The sequence below is a fragment of the Molothrus aeneus genome, chromosome Z, assembly GCF_037042795.1.
Source record: "Molothrus aeneus isolate 106 chromosome Z, BPBGC_Maene_1.0, whole genome shotgun sequence".
NCBI lineage: Eukaryota > Metazoa > Chordata > Aves > Passeriformes > Icteridae > Molothrus > Molothrus aeneus.
The window spans coordinates 8310798-8331957 of NC_089680.1; the positions used below are offsets into that span (position 1 = coordinate 8310798).

The 21160-nt window shown below is 52.9% G+C and overlaps 1 protein-coding gene across 1 annotated transcript in view; it reads right to left on the bottom strand.

The window, feature by feature from the left end:
- The window catches only part of LOC136569100 (C-C motif chemokine 21-like), a 36444-nt gene extending 15777 nt beyond the window's left edge, over window positions 1-20667 (bottom strand). The window contains exons 1-2 of the mRNA XM_066569395.1: window positions 20607-20667; window positions 20016-20228 (exon numbers count right to left, since the gene is read on the bottom strand). Of these exons, the coding sequence (XP_066425492.1) occupies window positions 20016-20049 (34 nt within the window). The 5' untranslated portion in view covers window positions 20050-20228; window positions 20607-20667. The remainder of the gene's footprint in view (window positions 1-20015; window positions 20229-20606) is intronic.
- Between the last annotated feature and the right edge of the window lie 493 nt (window positions 20668-21160).

Below are 21160 nucleotides of genomic sequence, written 5' to 3' on the forward strand. Positions count from 1 at the left end.
GTATGGTTATCCATGACAACCACTGGCAGTGTTGTAGGGTTTAGAGCTCCAGATCAGGACTTTTAAACCCCACACAGACACATAGACACACAGACACACAGACACACAGACCCCAATTCATCTCATGCCTCCAGAATCATGAAATGGCCCCACATGCTTTTTTTGACAGCAGAATTCCCCTTGGAGCCCTACCTGTATTTCCCCTTCCTAACAGCAGGACCCCAGCAGCGCCACATCTGCCCTTGCTGGAGGGGTGGCAGCACTCAGGAGAAGGAAATGAGGATGCAGTCTTCAGCACAGCCACACCCGCCGTCTGACAGCACACCCTGAACACACCTGGTGTGAGGGACTCCCTCCCTGCTGCTGCTGCAGACGTTGTGTGGCCACCTCAGCTGTCTCACTGTGTGCCAGGACAGCACCAGCAATGTAAAGATTGGTCAGATCTGGGCAGCAGGATTTGGAGCACAAATGCAAAAGTGCTTGAAAACACACAAGACACTTCACTCTTAAAAGAGGGAGATTGGTACAGAGAGACATCCAACCACACACCTTTGCCAGTTTCCAGCTTCTCATGAAAGTAAACTCTGCTCAGGGGACCCCAACAGGACCCCAAGGTGCCACCATCAGCCCCATGACACTAACCCAATCTCCTCCCAGTCTCTCTAAGTGCCTTTTCACCTTCCATCCCCGTGATGTTAGCTTCTCACTGGCTGGGATAATAGATCTTCCTGGAAACTAATGAAATTTCCAATTGCCCACATATCACAGTGAACTGAAACACTAAGCATTTCTTAGGGATAATGAGCCTGAGTGGAGTGCACAGCTGAGATCGCACACAGCCGCCTTGGCAAGAGCTCTTCAAAGATAAGGGTAATGCTTCAAACATCCAAGCAGCTCTTGGAGGTCAAGTTGTTCTCCCTTCCCACTTGATGTTATCTGCCTTGGGATCTGCTGGGTCACACAGAGACTTCCAGAAAAAATTCTGTCTTATTTAAAGCGTTTTGATTTCCAGAGACATCGCACAGCTTGAGTGAGTGCTGAGGACTAAGAGCCTCACCAGACACATGCACCATCTTTCTAGTCGCCCCTGTACCCCTGTCAAATATTGGCATAACATTTTCTTCTAAATCTTCTGGAAATTCCCACTGTCCTGAGACTTGGCTGGTGCCTGTCCTCATCATGTTTTGCTGAAACAGGCATTTTATATATGGTAAAGAAAGTGATGTCGGACATTAGAGGAGCTTGTCTCAGGTGAGTGCAGCCTGTCTCTGGCATTATACTCGAAAACCTCCCTTTAAAGACTTCCCTGAAACACTGTGCAGGGTTCATCCACCTCCACCACAGTCCCTGGACTGTGAGACACTCTGGAGTGCTGGCCTGAGGCTTGCCAAGAGGACTACAGGTGGTGGACCTCCAGTCCAGGCCCACCACAAGCCCACTGGGGAATCAGCAGCATCCCTTATGGGTCTCTGTTAAGGCAGTAGCACCTCCTGCCCCAAAGCAATCACAGTGGTCTGTGATCTGCACTGTGCAGGGCTAAGACTGAGCAACCCACTGGTCTCCTCCAGCTTTAAATACCAACTCATTTAAACAGAAGCCCAGACAAACAATAAACAAGAGGAGATGAGGTACCCACACCTTCTGTCCTCACTTCCCAGCCAGGGCTCTCTTGCCCCTCCCTCCATGGATGCCAGAGCATCTGCTGGGCAAACACAGTACCTGCTCCCTTCTCCTATGCCAAGGATGCCCCCATAAAGAGCTGTCCTTCCAGTCCCTTGGCACTAAACTCTACACTGCAATTTCTGGGAAGCTTTGGATCTCACATATGTTTGTCCCACTTCCCCAGCTCGCCAGCTGCCCAGCTGTTCCTTTCCATTTGAGCTAATCACAGAGATTAAGGCAAAGACCCAGCCTGGAAGGTTTGCAAACAGTTCCAGCCTGTTTCTGCAAGCAGCTTTTGCAGCCACACTCACAAGCACATGGGCTAATAAACACTGTGGCATCTGTGAAGGGAATTCCCAGGAAGGGCTGGGTGCTATCCCAGGCAAGTTAGCCACCAGCCTGGGGACACTGCAAACCAAAGGGTCACTAGGCACATGCCCTGCAAAGGGAAGGAAAAGGGAGACAGCAAGGCTGGGGGAAAGATGCCCAGAGCTGTCAGAAAGGATTCACGTCCATAACACATCTCCCCAGAAGCCTGGGCCCCAGTGTCCCGTGTGGCCCCAGGAGCTCTGGCTAGCTGTCTCTTCCATCCTCCTGAGCACATTAACACACTCACCCTCAGGAGGGGGCAGCCCACCATCCTCTAGGGTTCAGTTGCAAAGCAGAGCCTCCATCACAGTCCTTCCACGCAGATTGCCCTGTCCTTGTGCTGCCTCCTGCCTGGAGGCCATAGATGCTGCCTGGAGCTGTTCATTATTCGATCAACCCCAGATTTTGCAGCCTTCAAACCTCTGTGGCCCAGAGACCCCAAGCCAACACCACAGAGAAGCCATTCTGCATCCATCCAGCTGTGTGCTGAGGCTTCTGTAGCCTCCCCCTGAGGCAAAGCCTCTGTCCCTGTCAGAGGAAACAGGCTGTCCTCTCTCTACTCACCCAGCTGAGGGTTCACTCTGGACCCCCAGACCATGTTTGTATGTTTGCCACTCCATAAAGCAAGCAGCTTGCAGCTGGCCTCGCTGTGACTGCACGGAGAAAGGAGGGAGTGCAGCCATCTGGGGTTCCTGATGGACTGCAGTGTAGGATGAGCAGTAGGGAAACATCACCCCTGAGTCCTGAGGAACAGACACGAGTGGGAGCTGGGGAGGAAAGAGAACATCACTGCTCCTGCAAGAGGGCCTTGTAGTTGAAATGTGATGTTTTCCCACAGCATGGTGCAGAAGGTCCCCCAGTATTGCTGGTTTTGGGGTGAGGGAGACATTTCTTTGGGCAGTTTGCTTGCAAGAGCATGACAGTGGGATGAAATGCTCTGGCCTGATGCCCATGAGCTGTGGGGACACAGATGTGCCAACACCAGAGCAGGAGCAGAGCTCACAACCCCTTTCCTGCCAGCACAGGGACCCGAATGAGCCTGACAAGCTCCAGGCATGCTGCATGGGGAGGTCTGTCCTTCTCTCCCTCCTCTCCCTGCCATCAGCCCCCTCACTCTCCCCAAGGCCAGCACAACACAAGGCTGAGGGAATTTACATTTGGCCTTGATTGCAGCCATGCCAGGACCTCCCCTGCCTGCCCGTGGGCAGCTCTGAAGGCCGGCAAGAGGCAGAGCTTGTGCTGCTGCCGCCACACACGAAGCTCTGGCTCAGCACAGCCGGATCTTGGCAGGGCACAAGGTGACCAGAGATCTCGGTGACCCAGATGCAAGGACCCCGAGTACCCCATCTGCGGTGTCTCAGATACAGAAGATCCCGTCCCCTCTTCAGCTCGTCCAGCTGTTCCCAGTGTGATGTCTTCCAGGCATGAGAACCCAAAGTTTTGCCGGTAATACAAACAGAACAACTTGGACTCGAAATCTGGTCAGTTCAACCAGAAACATAGCTCAGATTTAGAGCGGAGATTTTGAGACAAACAGCTTAATTAATTAAAGGAACACAATCAGAGGAAAAAACACTAGAAGTACTTGCAATTGTTTTTTTCTAATTTTCTTATTATCTTTTCTTTTTTCCTTTTTTTTTTTTTTTTTTAAATAAGGATGTTCCTGAAAGCCATATGGGTGAAAGTTGAAAAACATGAGTTTTCCAGTCAGGAAAGCTTCCAGAGGAGACCCCAAAATGGCCATGGGACATTGTGAACCCACAGGCACTGATGAATACTCTCTCTCCGAGCCATGGCAGGACAGACAACAGTTTCTTGCTAGCTGGGAGGACAAAATCATCCCAGAGAATCACGGGGACATGATCAGATGGAGAAGCCCTTTGGGTTACTAACAGTCCATGGATGAGGGGTGAGCCCCTCATCCATGGACTGTTAGTAACCCAAAGGATAAAAGTAAAGTAACCCCAAGGATAAAAGTAAACAGAGGAGAGCACAGAGATAAAACTTCCCAGCTTTGTGACCTTTGTCACCCCTAGGAAGAGACAAACTGCAGTGGCCTTTCTGTTTGTCCCTTTTCCCTGCTGGTTTCCCCATAGCTGCAGCCCCTGGTCTCTCAGCCAAGAAACCAGGGATCACCTGTAGCTTCAGAAGACTCTCTTGCATTGGTTCCTCCTGTTTTATTACTGCAGAGTGATGGTGTTGTCCTGAGGTGATGCTCAGGATGCAGTGGCACCACTGTAACATCCCTGCATGGGCTGGCAAATCGTCTGCACACTCTGTCAGAGGCCTCTGAGCCAGGCCAGCTAATGCCAGGCTAAGTGCATGGGGGCAAGCAGAGCCAGGGACCATCCTCGAGGGATGGGGGAATGCAGCCACTCCATCCAGGGATGAGAGAGCTCTGCCCAAGGCTGTCCCTGCCAGCTGGCCACGGTGACTGGTGGCTTTGTTGTGCACATTTAATCACCTCATCCAGACTCAGCAGTTCCTTCATTAATCACTGGGGAACACGGGTCCCACCAGATGCTGAGACAGCCCAGACATCTTCCTAGCCCTGTGCACACTACCATTCCCTGATTTACGGCCTCCTTCCTCTGAGGCGTAGGCGTAACCTCATGCCCTGCTCCATTCCTGATGCAGACGTCAGCATCCCACTGCTTTTTCCCCTAGAAGGTAGTTCTGGCTGCCAGCACCCGAGCAAGTCAGCCCCCAGCCCTGCTCAGGACCCCGGCCCCACATCACTCTCAGAGCCTTGTCCCACAGCCCTCTGCACGAGGCCAAAGCATTTGCAAATGCTTTCCAAGCAGCCCCATTAATTTCCCCTCTCCCATCTCCTTTGGAGCTGGCAGAAGAGCATATTGGATGAGTCCAAATCCAGAAGCATATGATGGAAGTTGGCTTTATTTCTTATCCAACTTATCTGACTCCCTATGCTGTTTGGTCCTGCTTTTCTCCACCAGCTCCAAGAGTCTTGTGCTCCAAGCAGGTCCTTGCCAAGGCCAATTCTTCTCCAGTCTCAGACGAGGCACTGGGGACTGGTGGTAGAGCAAGCTTGAGGTAGACCAGGTTGTCCTCCCACCAAGTATCCAGCTTTCCCCTACCCCTCCTTCAGGCTCGCTCTGCACAAGACCACTTCCAGTTGCTCATATCCCATTCTCCTTCCTAAGCCTTCAGGGACTGACAAATCCACCTCAGGAACTCACAGACCAAACAAGGTCTCAAATCCAACCTTCCATACCAAACTGTGGGATCAGAGAATCACAGAATCACTTTGGTTGGGCCAGTTTGCACAGGATGTCCATCTGCATCTTGACATCATCTAAGGCTGGAGATCCTTCCAGCTCTCCAGGCCCCTCTTCAAGCATGTGACTGTGCCCATGGGGATGATTTTCCTGTGCTACAAGTTAGATCTCTCTCTCTCATGTCCCCCACTGTGCACCTCCATTAAACACTTGGCTCCATCTTCTCAATAATCCACCCACAGATGCTGGGGAGCTGCTCTCGGGTCTCCCCCAAACCATCCCTTCTCACAGATGGACAATCCCGGCTCCCCAGCCTCTCCTTTAGGGCAGGAGCTCCAGCCCAAGCCATTTTAATGCCTTCTGCTGAACTCGCTCCAGTTTATCAATGTTTCTCCTGTACTGAGGGGACTGAAATCTGAACACATTAGCCAGATGTGGCATAATGAGAGGTCAGCAAAGGAGAGCAATGACTTCTTGTGATCAGCACAAAAGAGTTGAGCCCTTCTGCCTTTTAGCAGCTCAGTGGTATTGCCAAAACTATTGCTCTGGCAGCCTCGAAAGGATGGTGAACTTTTGTGTGTTCAAAGAACCTGTGAGTGATGCCCAGAATAGCTGCAGCCCCATTGTTCCATGTTGCCCAAAACTTCACAGGGCAAAGCAGTGGAGGAGGTCTTTTGCAGGCAACAGATTCAGAGAAGAACCAGGTTTCCTGCCTCTTTGGATGTTGATGGGAATGGAGCAACTGCAGGCTGCATTCTCCTCAGTCTCAAAGCCTCCAGCCTGAGGGAGCCATCAGATGAGCTTCTCACAGCCCCAGGTCTCACTGGTGGCTGTGTAGATGCCCAATCCGTGCCATGTTTTACCTTCTTGCTCGTCTCCTTGTGCCTGCAGATTTCATCTACAGTCATTTAATATTCATTTCCTATCATGCTGAACGTCATCAAGTCCAGAGCTGGTCCCAGAGGAATACCCTGGCAGGTGTCACTTCCTCACAGATGGTTACTGTCCCAAGCCACCTCCTGTTTCTCCCCAGCTCAGGGCAACCTGATGTCTCCAAACTCTCAAAGGGACTCCCACGTCCGTTGCATTTTCTAGGGTACCTGGAATACCTTTTGTAGCACAGGAAATGATGAGAAAAGGTTGTAAAAAGCTGTGGAATTGACAAAATAAGTTGGAAGTTATTCTGGAGGCCTGTCTTGTGAGGCAGGTTGGCAAGAAGCAGCAACTAAGCACTACTAGGAGGTTTTCTTTGTAGGGGACAATTCTGCAGACTCATGGTCAAACCTCCAAAGGGCTACAAAAAAGAGGAGCCCCATTAAAATCCATGCACACCAAAAAGAGGTACTGTCTCCCAGCAGCAAGACACGGGGTGTCCCCATGTCAAGGGGGAAGTGATCTCTCTCCACAAGCTTCTCACAAGGATGGAGGAGGCAGAAGTGGAGAGCTAGACAAAGGGTCTCCCTTCCCATGGGATGTGTCCCTATTACCCTTTAAAACCTCATGTGGGAATTGCATTGCCTTTGCTTTACTCTGCTCGCGCTTTTCCCAGAAAGAGGGAGCAGCCAGTCTTCTCTTAAGATGCTTGTAGTAAGAGCAGTGTCATCTCTGTGGGCCTGACTCACATGAAGGATGTTCTGTGCTTCAGGGAACATGGAGGCCTGAGCAGAGAGATACCCAGCAGAGGCCTGTCAGCCCCAGCACCTCCTGGGAGCACCAGGGAAATTCCAATTGTAAAAGAAATAAAGACTATTGCAGCTAACATCCTTCAGCCCATTTTATAGGGCTCTTGGGTACAATTTATGCAGGCAGCTACTTTTGAAATATTTGCCCTTGGTGTGTGTCTTCTAGCATCCCCTATAGTGCCTGATAAACTGGAAAATATTTCACAGTCTTCCTTACTTCTTCCCAAACACTGAATACAGACATTGCTTTCCTTTCTTGCATAACAGCATTTTCTTTCTTTTGGGAAATAGATTTAAAAGATGAGGATGTGTTGTTGCAGTACCTCCTTATTATCATCATTGCTGTGGTCAGCCATGCATATTTCCCAGAAGCATTCACAGTTTTATACCTCCCAACTTCCCATTTGCATCTGCTCATGCCAACCGCCTCCTTTCTGGCAGGTGCTCCCCATTTTTTTTGCTGAGCACACCAACTAATCCATGCACCAGCACAGTCATGACCCACAACCACAGTTCCAGTCTCTCCAGTCCAGTGCCACCTACACCGTCCAGGCCCAAGGGGCTGTGCAGCCATGCAGAGATCCCAGGGGCAGGCAGAGCCCAGCTCTGCAGGGGCTGCTCTCCCTGGCTCAGGTCTGTGCCGCTCAGGCTCTCAGGGGAGTGAGGCTCAGCTGTGCTCCACAGGAGTGGCCAGGCTGGGCGAAGGAGCAGGACAGATTCTGGAGCAGTGAGGGCAGAGGTGCCTGGTGTCCTGGCTGAGGCAGCAGCCCCACTGCAGCCAGAGGAAGCACTGCAGCCATGGTAGTGACCAGGCACTGGTGGGCAAGGGATGCAGTGCAGGGCATGAGTCAGCCTCGCAGGGCTGCTGATGTGTGACCTGCTCTGGCTCAGCCAGGCTCTTCGGACTCAGGGGCCAGTCACCACCTGTAGGAATTTGGGCAGCAGCCAGTGGAACCTCCCCATGAACCACTGCACTGCTCCAGAAAGGTTCACTGTCGGAATTCAGGACAGCCCTCTGGCTGTCCTGGACTGCCAAGAGCCCTGCCAGGGGGCTCAGAGACCTTGGCACAGAGCCCAACACACCTGTGGTTTTGATTATGACCCATGGAGCAAGTTACCAGCCTTATTTGAAGATCTGCAAGCCACAACAGTTTAAATAGAAAGATAGTGAACTTATCATGGGGTGAAAAATCGATTTTTTTGGGTTATAAGAATGGGGGTTCAGGGGGCAAGATGGGGAATCTGGGTGTGTCTAGCCTTCTTCTTCTTGGCCTCCATCTTCTGCTGAGATGTTGGCACTTTTAGATTGGTTTAGAGTAGAAGTTCACTGTCTAACATAGGTGATAGGTATTGGAAAGTAATTGTAAATATTGTACACATAGTTTTTAGTATAAAAAGATAACACCACCCCGGGGGAGGCAGAGTGACTCTGACTGAGTGGACCTTGGCTGGACAGGAGAAAATATTTTATAGATAATGAACAATAAACAACCTTGAGACTGAGAAATTAAGAGCTCTGACTCCTTCTTTGAGTGCCGGGCTGGGAAAAGAGACTTTCTAATGCATCTCAGGGTCACCCTGACCAGCTAGAATCCTGAGAGTTCACAGCTTCATCTCCAGCCTTTGTCCTGCTCTGTGCTTGCTGCTTGTCGCCTGGCTCAACTCCAGATTTGAGAGGACCACAGGCATAGCAGTGTGAGGCTGGCTCCTGTCCTCAGCTGCTCATGAGCATGGCGTGGTGGGATTAGTCTGATGGTTGTGTTCCTTGGGAAGGATTAAAGCTGGTCCTGCTGCAGGTCCTGCTTGGAGAGGGGCTGGGAGGACCAGAGACAAACCAGGAGACCCTAGGCAAGTTTTCCTCCATCCAGGAGAAGTATCTCACACACAATGTGTCCCAGTGATAGCCACAGCTCTTCAAGCTCCACTCCCTGGCTGCAGCCCCAAATTGCTCAGTCCTGAAGGTCTTGGGAGCAGTCAGGACCTGCAGACAACTGGCTTTGCCTGCAGATCCCAGACAGCATCCTTGTGTCACTGCCAGCAGGCTGGGAGGGAAAAGTCCAGGTTGTGGGCACACACAGAAAGGCCACCAGCCTTCTTTGGCAGGATCAAAGCTCAGCCTCTTGACAGTTCTGCTACCGCTCCTGCTGCCCTATTGGCCAGGCTGGAAAGGGCTGGGGACAAAACGAGAGTGCACAGGGACTCTTCCTAGTACCAAGGCAGATCCCATCCGGGCCAAGGAAGCTCTCACACACAACACCCCCCAGCATGGGCTCTGGCTGTCACTCACAAAGCAGCAGGAGCCCTCCCAGGTAGGGGTCTTGGCTCCCCACAGCCCCCCAGAAGCAGGAGCCCCCCCTCCACAAACTGTGGCAGGGAACCTGCCAGCCACAGCAGATGGCACCTCTTGCCTTGCTAATGAGCCGGCAGGATTCAATTCCTACCTCCCATTAACACTCATTAGAGTGTCACTTGGCCATTCTTCTGTGTCTATCACATCTCTGCGGCTTTGGCTTCGAGATGTTAATTTAGGGCCGCATCTGGGGTGGCCACCATCCTCCCAGCCACCCTCAGAAAGTTGCTGCCTCACAGTGCCCTAAACCCTGCCTTAGGCGGGACTTAGGAGGCAGGAGCAGATCAGCACACTGACACCCATGGAACAGATGGACAGATGTGGTCTTAACCTGCAGACCAGGTCTGGCCTCAGGGTTTTCCCGTGGTGTCCCCACGCTCCCTGAAATCCCACAGCCCCAGTGAGGGCAGAGTCTCAGGAATATGCAGCCAGCCCTACCAGAGCTTGTTAGGGGACAGAAATAGGTTACTTTCTGCCACACATAGAGATGATGTGATGCATATTCATCAGTTACAGTTGTGCGGAGATTACAACAGTCGCATAAATTGCAGGTTTAGGGATCATCAGCTGCACTCCATGACTTTTTCAGGGCTTCCTCTCTTGAAAAAGAGAAGGAAATTGGAGTCATCTCATGAAAAACAAAGGTCAGAGCTTTAAGTGATGTCTTAGAAAAATACTGTTTACTGTGAAAGCTTTGCATCCCTCAGGTGAACAATTCAATGATCATAAGCCTCATCTTATATTTAAAATTATATTTTTCAGCTATAATCACTGTCAATACATTTTTATTCTCAAAAATCAATTTACCGAACCATTCACAGATATGATGGAAACAAATTGAATTTGAAGCCCTGCCTCACAGGATCGATGCTAAGCAGGTCGCTGCATCTGTTTACAAAGGGAAAATATTCTTTCATGCAGCTGCCTTTGAGCATAGTAAAGCCCGGGGAGCTTAAAAGCTTTGAAAAGTGGAGCGGATTTGGGGATTGATGCTCTGCAATCACCCATGAAGGCAGGAGCTTGGGGCAAAGCTGTCGCAGGGCATCCACTACTGCCCTCGATTCCCTGTTGAAGGAGGCTTGCCACCTCCAGAGCCACTTGTCACAAGCCTGCCCATGCCACTGGCTCAAAAGTCTGCCCCAGCCACTTGTCACCAGCCCACCCACGTCACTGTCTCTCTAGTGTGTGCCTCCTTGCCAGTCTTGCCACGTGATGCTGGATCCCTCTGAAGTGTTGACAGCGTGGTAATGGCTTCACCCAGCAGTGAAACCACTCCCACAATACACAACACCCAGTGCAGAGACACCTGTGATAACCCCCAAAATTATTCATGTCCCTCTCAACCACAGGGTATTAAGTTGACCCTGTGGGGCAAATGTGCTGACCCATGACAGATGGGTCTCATCTGAAACACTGAATTTTCGACACAATCAAAAAGGAAAAAGGACTGAGAAAACACTGATGTGAGCACTCCCCGTGCAACACACTCTGGGCAGTCAGCCCCTGGCAAGTACTGATTCCTCAAAGAGGAATCTGCTGCCTGCTTCCTCAAAGAGCTCCAGCACTGTCAGCTGCACATAGCAATGGTCAGCCAAGCTGCTGACCACTCACTTTTTCACACTTTCAACTACAGCTGAAGCAGTTTTCGATCCTGAATGCAGTACAGCAGATGATGTATTGCTGTCTTTCAGCTGGAGAGTGCACAGAGACTCAGAGCAACTGGAAGCGTTTCAGTATTCCTATGTTTGAGGTATCTTATCACAGAAAAAACCTCCAGGTTCTTCACAGCAAAATTTTTCATTAATTTTTCATCCAAAAGACAAGTTAATATCCTAGCGTAAAGATCCTTGTTTCCCCAAATGTGTCATTTGAACTATATGGAACTTAGGAAATACCATGTATTTCCCAAGTGAGTGCTCCAAGTGCCTTGGGATAACACTGCAGCTCCTTTATTGCTCCTGCTGTAACCCCTGTATCATCATCTGTATTTTCACCTCCCGGTATCAACAGAAGAAGCTGGGGGAGAGCCGCTGTTAGCAGCAATTCAAGAATAGCTTCTGACATCTGTGCATCCCCCCAGGGCCAAGGAGCAGGGATAATAACTTCCCTCAGTCTGCTGGACACTCTCCTCCTAATGTAGTCCAGGATGTGGTTTCCCTTTTCCACGACAAGAGTGCTCTCTTGGCTCTCGTTCAGCCCAGTGTCCACGATAACACACAGGTCCTTCCTTCCACCACCGCCGCCTCTCCGTGCTCTGCTCCTTGCCTGGGCATCCCCCTTGATGAATTTCAGGGTCTTGGTGCTTACATTTATCTAATCCCTTTGCCCTGAGGCTGTGTCAGGTGTCAGCCCCCCTTGTCTAGTGGCACCTGAGGCTTGGCAGAAGGTTCATCCCTGTAAGTACCCGCTGATGGAAAGTCCTGTGTCAGCCTCCAGGTGCCTCAGTCATTACTGGCCACCCACCAGCCTTCGAGCTGTTGGTGGTGACCCTTGGTGTCCAGCACAGCTTTCCCTCGGGAAATCCTTGCTTGCCCTTTGCACACTGAGAAATGGTTTCTGAGATTTCTGCCCCACAATGGGTCTTACAGCAATTCCCTCTTCCTGTACTGCTCCTCACCAAGCCACATCTCTCTCTCCCCCAGAGAGCACAGACCCCTTTGACTCCTGCACGGATAATCCCCACCCCCCAGCCCTCCCCCTGCACCCATATTGCAGCAGAAATCACAGAAAGTGGGGATCAGAGACCATACAATGTCTCTGTGCACCCTCTGCTCTGGCTGAGCCCAGGCAGTATGTCCCAGGCAGACATCAACACCCTAAAATCTCCTTCAGGATGATCTATCTCCAGAACAGAATAAAGATTTGGGTGATCCAGCTGCGACATTTCCGCACAGGCTGGAGCTTTGCATCCCAAAAGCAGCCTCAGCTAGTTTTATACAAAGACGCTAACGAAATTCAGGATATCTTGGTTTTGAAAGCACTGCATAATTGCAAGCTGTTATTGTCTGAAACCGCATTTGCAAGATGCAGTCTCAACAGCCAGGCAGCTTGGGGAAAAGAAGCACTTGTTCAGTGTGGGAGAAGCTCCTGCAGAGGATACAATACCCTTGCCAAGCATTCACAGGCCTTCAGCTGCCCAAGCACCACAATTTTCAAGCAGAAACTTGCGGATAACATCCTACTCAAATTGCCCCCAGCTCCTGCCCTAAGCTCAGCTAACAGCTTTTCTGTTGCGTTCCTCTGTATGGCATACAGAAGCCTTCATCACACCCTCAGCATCAGGTAGCAAAGCCAGTGTTTTTTTGCAAAGGTGCAGGACCACAAGGCCCCCACTCTGAATCACAACACCCAGAAAGCTCTGGCAAAGCCTTCATACACGCATTTCAAACCCACCCATAGCACTGTTGCAGACTGAGCCGTGCAAGCACTTGTGACTCCTTCTTGACTCCTTTCCCTCATCTGCCTTGAAAAGCAGAGACAAGACTGGGAAATGCTGGGTTTGATGGGCGCTGGCAAAGCCAAAAGGGTGAGCATTGCTTCAGGCACAGGATTCGGTGAGGGACTAGAGCACGCCAGGAAGAGTACGGCTGGGTTTTGGTTTTAGCTTTGTTGTTACATTTCATCCAAAAAGCTCAACTACTTTGGGCAGGATCCTGCATCTGCTCAAGCTGTGATCAATGGCTCAGCAAAGGTCCAAGTGACAAGTTCAGTCTTTCCCTGCAGGATATCCTTCAGTCAGGAGAGGTGGCCACATGCACTCCCCATCACTGTCCTGTCAGAAATAGAAAATCCATGCATATCCCTTCACTCATCCCAACTTTGGAGGACTTGTTAGGTCATACAAAACAGACTGTTCCTTCTTGGTATCACTTGGACTTGAGAGACAGGTTTTGCAGTGCATCCATTTTTTGCAATGCATGGGACAGTCCTGTTTGAAATCTGGCCACAGACAGATGGTCAGGTATTTGTGGCCAAAGACCCTGACTTCAGTTTGGGACATTCTTCCTGTGGCCTGTGGGTGAGTGTGTGCAGGACTTTCTGGAGTGTCCCAGGTCCTCCAGGATCCCTGAGGGATGAGGATAGCTCAAAGTCAGACAACATCCCTGCCAAATGATGCAGTGGATGCTTCAAGTCCTCTCATTTCAACAGGAGATCAGGGTATGGGGAGAGACCCTCTGCTAAACACAGACAGCTGAAAACTCACACAGTGGCCACCAATAACCACAGAGAAGGGTGGCTGGGCTGGTGGCCAGGCACAGCTTTGCATGGCCTGGCAGCATCAGTGTTAACTGGGCTCTGCCCTGGCCTGCCGAGAGTGCACATTTGCCTGCAGAGCTGTGTTTCCAGAACACTCCTTGCAATTACATGCCCTGCCACAGTTATTAATATTTATTAGGCTCAATTATTCATGGCCTCTTTAGGATCCTGTTGTTTAAGTCCAGCTTGAGATCTCCAGGCTAGCAATCACAAAAGTTGCTTTCCAGAGGAATTACAGTAAATCAAACTGTTGGAAATGTTGCAAGCAGATGTAAAATGCACAGGCAGAGCTGCCCAGAAAAGAGCATCATGTCCAGCACTCAGAGGCCCATATGTGCTACATATGAGCTTCCTGGGGTGGGATGCAGGGTCGTGGGACACCACATTCCTTCTCCCTGCCACCTGCACAGCGGTCACACTGACCATCTCCTTCTGAGTCTGCAGGGGATTACAGCCCAAGAATAATGGCTTGGAGGCTTTTCCCTGTCAAAAGGGCACATGGTGAGGATGGAGAACAAAGCAGGATGTTTGTGACAAAGCAGGCAGCAGCTAGGAGGCTGCAGCTTGTCCTGGTGGCTGTGGCACTCCTGTGAGCAGGGAAGTCCTTGTCCCAGCTCCTGGCTGGTGTTTGGTCCATAGTGGGGAAGCCACGGCAGGGTGCAGGAGCCAGGAGGGATACACCAGGCTATCCTGCCCAGCAAGCATAACCCATGGCACAGGGCATCCCAGACTGCTCCATCCATGGAGGCAGCAGTACCCACACAGCCCCAAGAGGGAGGATTTGCCTTCCTGTCCTGTTGATGTCCAGATTTGCCCTGTGGCCACGTCTGGGTGAGCCCCAGCACCCAGCACTGAGCTCACCAGCCCCTGAGGGTGTACGGGAGGAGGCAGGGGTCTGCCCACACAGCATCTCCAGCAGATGAGAGCTTCCAGGGCTGCACTCTGCCAGCAGAAAGCCATCTGGGGCTCTCAGAGGTGCTCAGCAAGGTTGATAAGCTGACTGTGATGGCCGAGCTGTCTCAGGCTCTTGCAAAGCCCGAGGCAGTGCGGGCAATCCCAGAGCGTGCCCTGCAAAGCCTGGGCTGCACTCCTGCTGCTGACCTCTGCATCTGCTCCAGCCTCAGGCTCACAGGAGCCATCCCCAAACCATGGCCATTTCAGTGGCTCTTCCCATCACAGAAATAACAGGTGGGACACGAAATTTGGAGGGGATCCACAGGCCACAGGCAGGGTCCCCCAGGCCATTGGGCATGGCGCAGGTCCCTGAAACCCTTGTGATGAGTATGAGGAGACAGTTTCTGGTGGTGCTGGCTGTTGGGGCATGTGAAGATTGCATAGATGCCTGGGAGAGGAAGGAGAGAACTCATTCCAGAGAAACAGACTTCTTCCAGCTCCCTCCTTCCACAAGCACTGGTCTCTGGAGAGCTGGGGCCTCTGAAGAGCAAAGCATGGCAGGGAGAAGGTGCATTGCCAGGAGGGAGCAGGGGGCATGGGGTCTTCTCCAGAGACCAAGAAACTCCTGAGGAGCAGCCTTGCCCACAGTGATTCACAGTGGCGCCACATGGGCAGCGTGAAGGGATGGAGTGATTTGCTCAGGACAGAGGAGGAGGGACACAGGGGCTTCAAGGGAAGCAGTGCTATGTGTCAAAGCCTCAGCAATGAAAAGGGAAAAGTCTACCTCTGCTCCACAGCCAGGGCCATGGCCCTGTGCCACCAGGCTCACATGACACTCAGGTGGGTGTCAGAGTCCAGCCAGGGGATGCTGGGGGGTGGAGGAACAGGACAGAGGCAATCAGATGCCAGAGGAAGGCCCATCCCAAGGAACAGGATGCCAAAAGGGCCACATGTCACCCTCAAAAACTTGGTTTTCTTGTATGTCATCCTTTCTCTGACCTGCCCTGCCTCCTTACCATCTCCCCTGTGTACCTGCAGCAGCTGATGTCTCCTGCTTATGCCATGCCTCTCCTTGGCCCAAGATCTGCAAGTAACTAAAATCTGCTCTGCTCTGGGCTCTAGCATGGCTCGGAGTATAAAATTTTGATCTGTTAAATGGCTTTTCAGAGGAAGCTGGATGTGTGAAGGAACACACATCTGCCTCCATTCCCCCTCCTGGGGCAGTTCCCTTGCCTGCATCATGCAGGCCACTGCTGAGACACTGCAGCAGGGCTGGCAGACAAACAAGGGCTCATGCCATACCAGTGCTGGCAGGAAAAAGCAGCCCAGAGCCTGCTTTGCAGGGCTGCAGAAGCTGAAAGGACTGATCCAGCTCACAGATAGATCAAGCAGGGCAAAGATGTAGATTTGGAAGAAGAGAGGAGGGACAGGGTCAGAGCCAGAGAGCAGGGTAGACAATCAACCCAGCTCCAGAAAGCAGGGCAGGCACACGCCAGCTGCTCTTTGGAGTGGGGGTCCTGCTCTTTACCCTGGGATGACAGCAGGCTGGGGACAAAGAGGGGACAGACCCTCTGAGCTGTAAGATCTGCCCCACATCACAGCCCAAGCCACCTTTTTTAACCTCCTCCACCGAGCCATCCCACCAGCTGCCTGCACCACCAGCCCAGCCAACTTTGGGGGTGACAGGGCCCCAGAACCAGCACCCACAACTCATCCCCCATCCTGCTCAGGGTCCTGGGCACCCTCATCTCACAGCCCTCCCCTCACCCTGCTGAAGGAATCAATATGATCCCATCCCCAGTACTGCCCCAGACGGTCTCCAGCAGGCAGGGGCATTTTTTTGTTCCCCAAAAAGCCTCCGAGTCCCAGCAAGAGCTGTTTTAATCAGAGCTTTCTGCCCTGCAGGACTCAGCGTGGGGTAGTGGAAAAGGCACAGGCACAGCCCTTTTACTCTCCTCCCTCCCTTCAACCCTCTGTTTGGCTTCCTCTCCTCTTTTAATTCACACCCCCCACTCCCCCCTCCACATTTCAAGCCTGCTTGGTAAATGTTTGAAAGTGAAGCTGATGTGGTTGGTATGGCAACACCAGGCTGGGGCCCTTGCCTGAAACCCCAAACACACAATTAGCTGATTAAGAGGAGAGGCAGTGGCGTGCTGGGGCTCTGATGCTCTGCGGGGCTGTTCCAAATTACCCCATCAGGGGTGCTTGGAGGTTCCCAAGAGGGAAGATAAGGAGCGTGCATAGCCCCTCACATGGGTAAAGGTTTTCCAGGCTTGGAAAGGGAGCTTTTTCAGGAAGCCAGTCTGTAGCATGCTGCAGTATGGGAACAGGGCTGACAGAGATGCCAAAAGCAATGTGGAGCCTGCTGGACCACTTGCAAGCACCATGTCCCTGTCCAGATTGCAGCATCCAGAAGTCTGGGATCACTGCAGGTCACACCAGGTCCCATCTGTGTTTTAGAACAGGACCCAGCTGTGCCCCAGGGGGATTCAATGGCCAGATCCAGCACTCACAGCTCTAAGCTAAGAGAAGAAGATAGGAAAGGAGCTGTGTGAGAGGAGAGAGAAAAAGAGAGGGAGAGCCACTCTCCTCTGGAGCCAGATGGGCTCTGCCTCCAGCCCTGAGGGCTGCCTGCTTGTCCCCAGCTCCCTAAACATCTCCTCTCCTCTCCTCTCCTCTCCTCTCCTCTCCTCTCCTCTCCTCTCCTCTCCTCTCCTCTCCTCTCCTCTCCTCTCCTCTCCTCTCCTCTCCTCTCCTCTCCTCTCCTCTCCTCTCCTCTCCTCTCCTCTCCTCTCCTCTCCTCTCCTCTCCTCTCCTCTCCTCTCCTCTCCTCTCCTCTCCTCTCCTCTCCTCTGACACAGCTTCATTGCTCACAGAGTGGCTCAGGAAGGCAGCAATCATCCCCCTGACAGCCCTGGTTAATGAAGTTGGCCTTCATTAGGCGTTTCCGTTCCACTTGAAAGCTCCTCTGTGAGGATGCTGCACCGGCCGTGGCAGAGATGGAGGATGTGGGGACGGCTGACGCTGCAGGGTGACAGCCAGGCCGGGCAGCAGGAAGGGCTGGCATTGCTGTGAGGCTTGTGCATGTCCTGCAGGGTGCTGTGGGGTTACAAACCCACACCCTGCACCCACCCACAGTCCAAACCCAGCACTCCCCCCACCAACACAGCCTCGATCCTTCTCCCCATTCCCGGGCACCATCCTGCTCTCCAGAGCCCATCAGTGACCTGGGGGACAAACCCCTGCACCAGTCTCCACTATTTGACTACACCCATGTCTCTGCTTAGGAAGGAGAGTCCCTGGAGACTTGTGGGGTCAGATTCACATTTTCTGGGATTTACAGGTGGAGCAGAGGGGATAAGCTGCGAGGGATGCCCAGGGTCTGGGAGCTGGCTGGAGTGGTCCTGTGAAGAGGGTCACTTAGCTGATGCCTGCAAGAGTGCTCCTAGATGAGAGAGCTCTAAATTGCTCAGCTATTATCTGTCCAGCAGGAGCTCCCTCATCTCATCAGGGCCATGCTTGGCAAGCCTCCAGCTGCAGGAACAGGATCGAAAGACCCTCCCTGCCCCAGGTGCTCTGCAGGGACCTGCCACTCCAAGGAAGGGCATCCCAGGATAAGCACAAGCTTGGGGAACACCTCCCTGCAGATCCAAGTCCTGGAGTATGTCCTCTGGGCAAGATGAGCTGCTGCCTTCCTCCCCCTGCTTCCCTCACCCCTGAACCTTCCTCCCAGTTTTTCATGGGGCATTTTAGCACTCAGACACTATCAGATCACATCTTTTCTCTCTACTCCCTTCCCAGGTCTGAACAGTTGTTTCCATCAGCTTTTCTTCCTTACTGTGGGGATGAAGGCAGCTTATGGAGGAGCAATGTGGGCAAATGACTGCACAAGAGAATAGGGTACTGAGCACCTCACACTCTGCCCAAGGCTCCTCAGAGCCCAGTCCTGTAGGATAAGGGAACAGCCAAATTGCAGGACTATAGCATGGAGCAGAGAGTAGCATGCAGCTCTGGAAGTGGACAAGTGAAAGGATAAATGGCTGGATCTAGGCTGGATCTTCTCCTTCCAGCAGCTGGAGAAGCGGTTAGGATGCATTGCCTGCTGAGAGATGCATGTCCAGCAGACCTGGGGCTGCTGTGCCTCAGCCCAGCAGATGTGGAGATGTGGCAGTGAGGTAGGAATGGCAGAAGACGCAGATGAGAATGAGATGGAAGTAGCACTCCACTCTGTACCAGATCAGGGCCCTGGAAGGAGCTAAAACCACCCTGGGAAGCACACTGTGCTCATGCTCCATGAGAGGTTGTTGGATCAGGCTGGAGGGGGACCTCAGACTAAATCTGTGGCTGGACAAAGGAGGGGTTCCTCCTATCCACACAAAGTGGTGCCTGGCCATGCCACAGCTGGAATTTTGCCATGAATCCAGACAGACCTCGACTGCAAACTCTCCCTCCCTGCTCCTGTGTGACTGACAATAGACAGGTTCTACTCCAGGCTTTTGTGCTGGGAGATTTTTGAGTACCACAAAAGCTGTTGGGGGGACTGGAGGGAGGCACAGCAAAACCAGCCCTTGCACCCAGCCTTGTAAACAGGGCTGCTCAGTGATGATGTCCAGCAAGAGCTCTGCGTTCTGGGACGGGAGGGAAAAGCTCAGAGCACAAAAGCTTGGTGCCACAACCGTGAGGCACACAGCCAGCACCCACAGTGTCTTAACCTACTTTGGATTTGCTGCTGCCTGGCTGCTGATGGGGGTCAAAGGAGGGGCTGCACCCATGTTGGGCACCATCTGGCAGCTCCTGCTTAGGGCACTCTGGCTCCTGAGGGAGGGGAAAAGCCAGGATGATTCCTGTCCCCATCACCATCCCAAAAAACACCGCAGGAGGAGCAGTCACCACCCCATCACCAATTTGCAGTGACAATGGCACTGCAGCCTCACACACACACAGCTGGCAAGGGGGCACATTGGTGGGGACAGGACTGGGAGAGGGAATGTATCAGAGCAGCCTAGGATTCTCCAGGATCAAGCTCCCCAAGGGAAGCACTTTTAAACCTTCAAGGTAGGTGGCACAGGGCTACAGCTCTCCTCCACCCTCGGGTTTGAGCTGCAGGGAGCTGGAGGCTGTGGGGATCGATGGCTGAGCTGTCAGGGTGTGACACCACCCGAGGACAGTTGCATCAATGCACGGAGTGAAAGGCAGTGTCAGTTATCTGGCCTTGATGTGGGAACATGATGGCTGACAGCCATTAGCCCCCTGCAGAGCCCCTGACTGATGACCAGGAGAGTGATGGACGGCCATCAATGAGCCTATGTGAATGTCCAGAGGAAGGGATGTACAACTGTCCGTGGACATGAAGGACAGCCATCAGCAGGTGGCCTTGAGAGGTGCTGTCTGCAGCCAGCACCAGGAGGTTTCCTGTTTGTTTGCCAGTGGAGAGAACAGGATAATGTCTGTAACTGGGACCAGCTCCATGGGTAAGATCCTGAGCTCCTTTCCCTGCATGGACCCCACACATATGGGGGGCACGGGCTGTGCAGGGAGCCAGACATGGTCTGCCTTGCTTACCGTTTATTCCAGGTGATGGGCGATGCTCTGCCATTCTCAGCCTGCAGTCTGACACGGCAGCCCTTCAGGCAGCCAGTTTTTATCCAATTTCACGCTGATTTTGGTATCATCCTTCCCTCCTGAAACAGCTGCCATGAGGGGAGTCGATGCCTCTCCGAACCCTCCCTGCAGCGCATCAACACTATTATCTCCATCAGCCAAACTTGCAATCTCCTGAAAAAAGATATCTCGCTATTTTGACAAGTTCTCTTCTCCATCACCCCCCGCTGGCTGGCAGGAACGCCGGCTCGCGCAGGCGCGCCAAGGGCTGCCGCTCCTGCCAAAACTTGGGGACCCCATCATTCCCTCCCTCCATCCCTCCATCCGTCCCTCCGCATGGCAGGGCGGACCCCCGGCCCGTGTCCCCCCGGGGGCGGCGGCAGCTGCGGGCCCGGGGCCCGGGCGGGGCAGCGCTCGGCGTTCCGGGCCGCCGCAGATGGCGAGCCCACACGCCGCAGCAGCCAGTGACCTACACGCGGGCGTCATGCGAGATTTCGGAGCGGGGAGAGGAGCTGACGAAAATGCACATTCCCGCTGCAGCTCAGCTCTCACCTCCGCCCCTGCAGCCCTCCTCCAGCAGACCGGCGCTGCCGGCTCCCTGTCAGGAGCTTCCCCAGCCTGTTGCCGGTTGTGCCGCTCCAGCGAGCAGCCAACCACGCCGTGGCTTTTCGGAGAGGACAGGGGACGGTGTCCTCCTCCTCCTCCTCCCCAAAGGGTGCGAGACGATCCTTAATCTGGCACAGGGTGTCCTTGCAGAAGCGGATCTGGGCTGTAGCTCTCATTTGGGGGGCAGCACACCTGCCTGCAGCGGGATGCCCAAGGCCTTTGGCAGCTAGAGCAGGAGCGGGGGCTGGAGCTCCTCCTTGCCTCTGCTTTTCCAGGAACCACCGCACTCGGCCCCGGGACTGCCTTCCCCACAGAGGCACTAAAAGCTTTTACAGCCTGCCCGCACACTCCTCTCCTGTCCTCTGGGGCCAAGGTTCGTCTGTGAAGATGTTTCTCGCTGGCCTCCCTTACAGCTGGCATCCACTTTCTCCACCCCACAGCCATCCCAACACCTTTCCACCACCCTCCCCAGGCTAAATAATGCAAAATGTGATTCACCA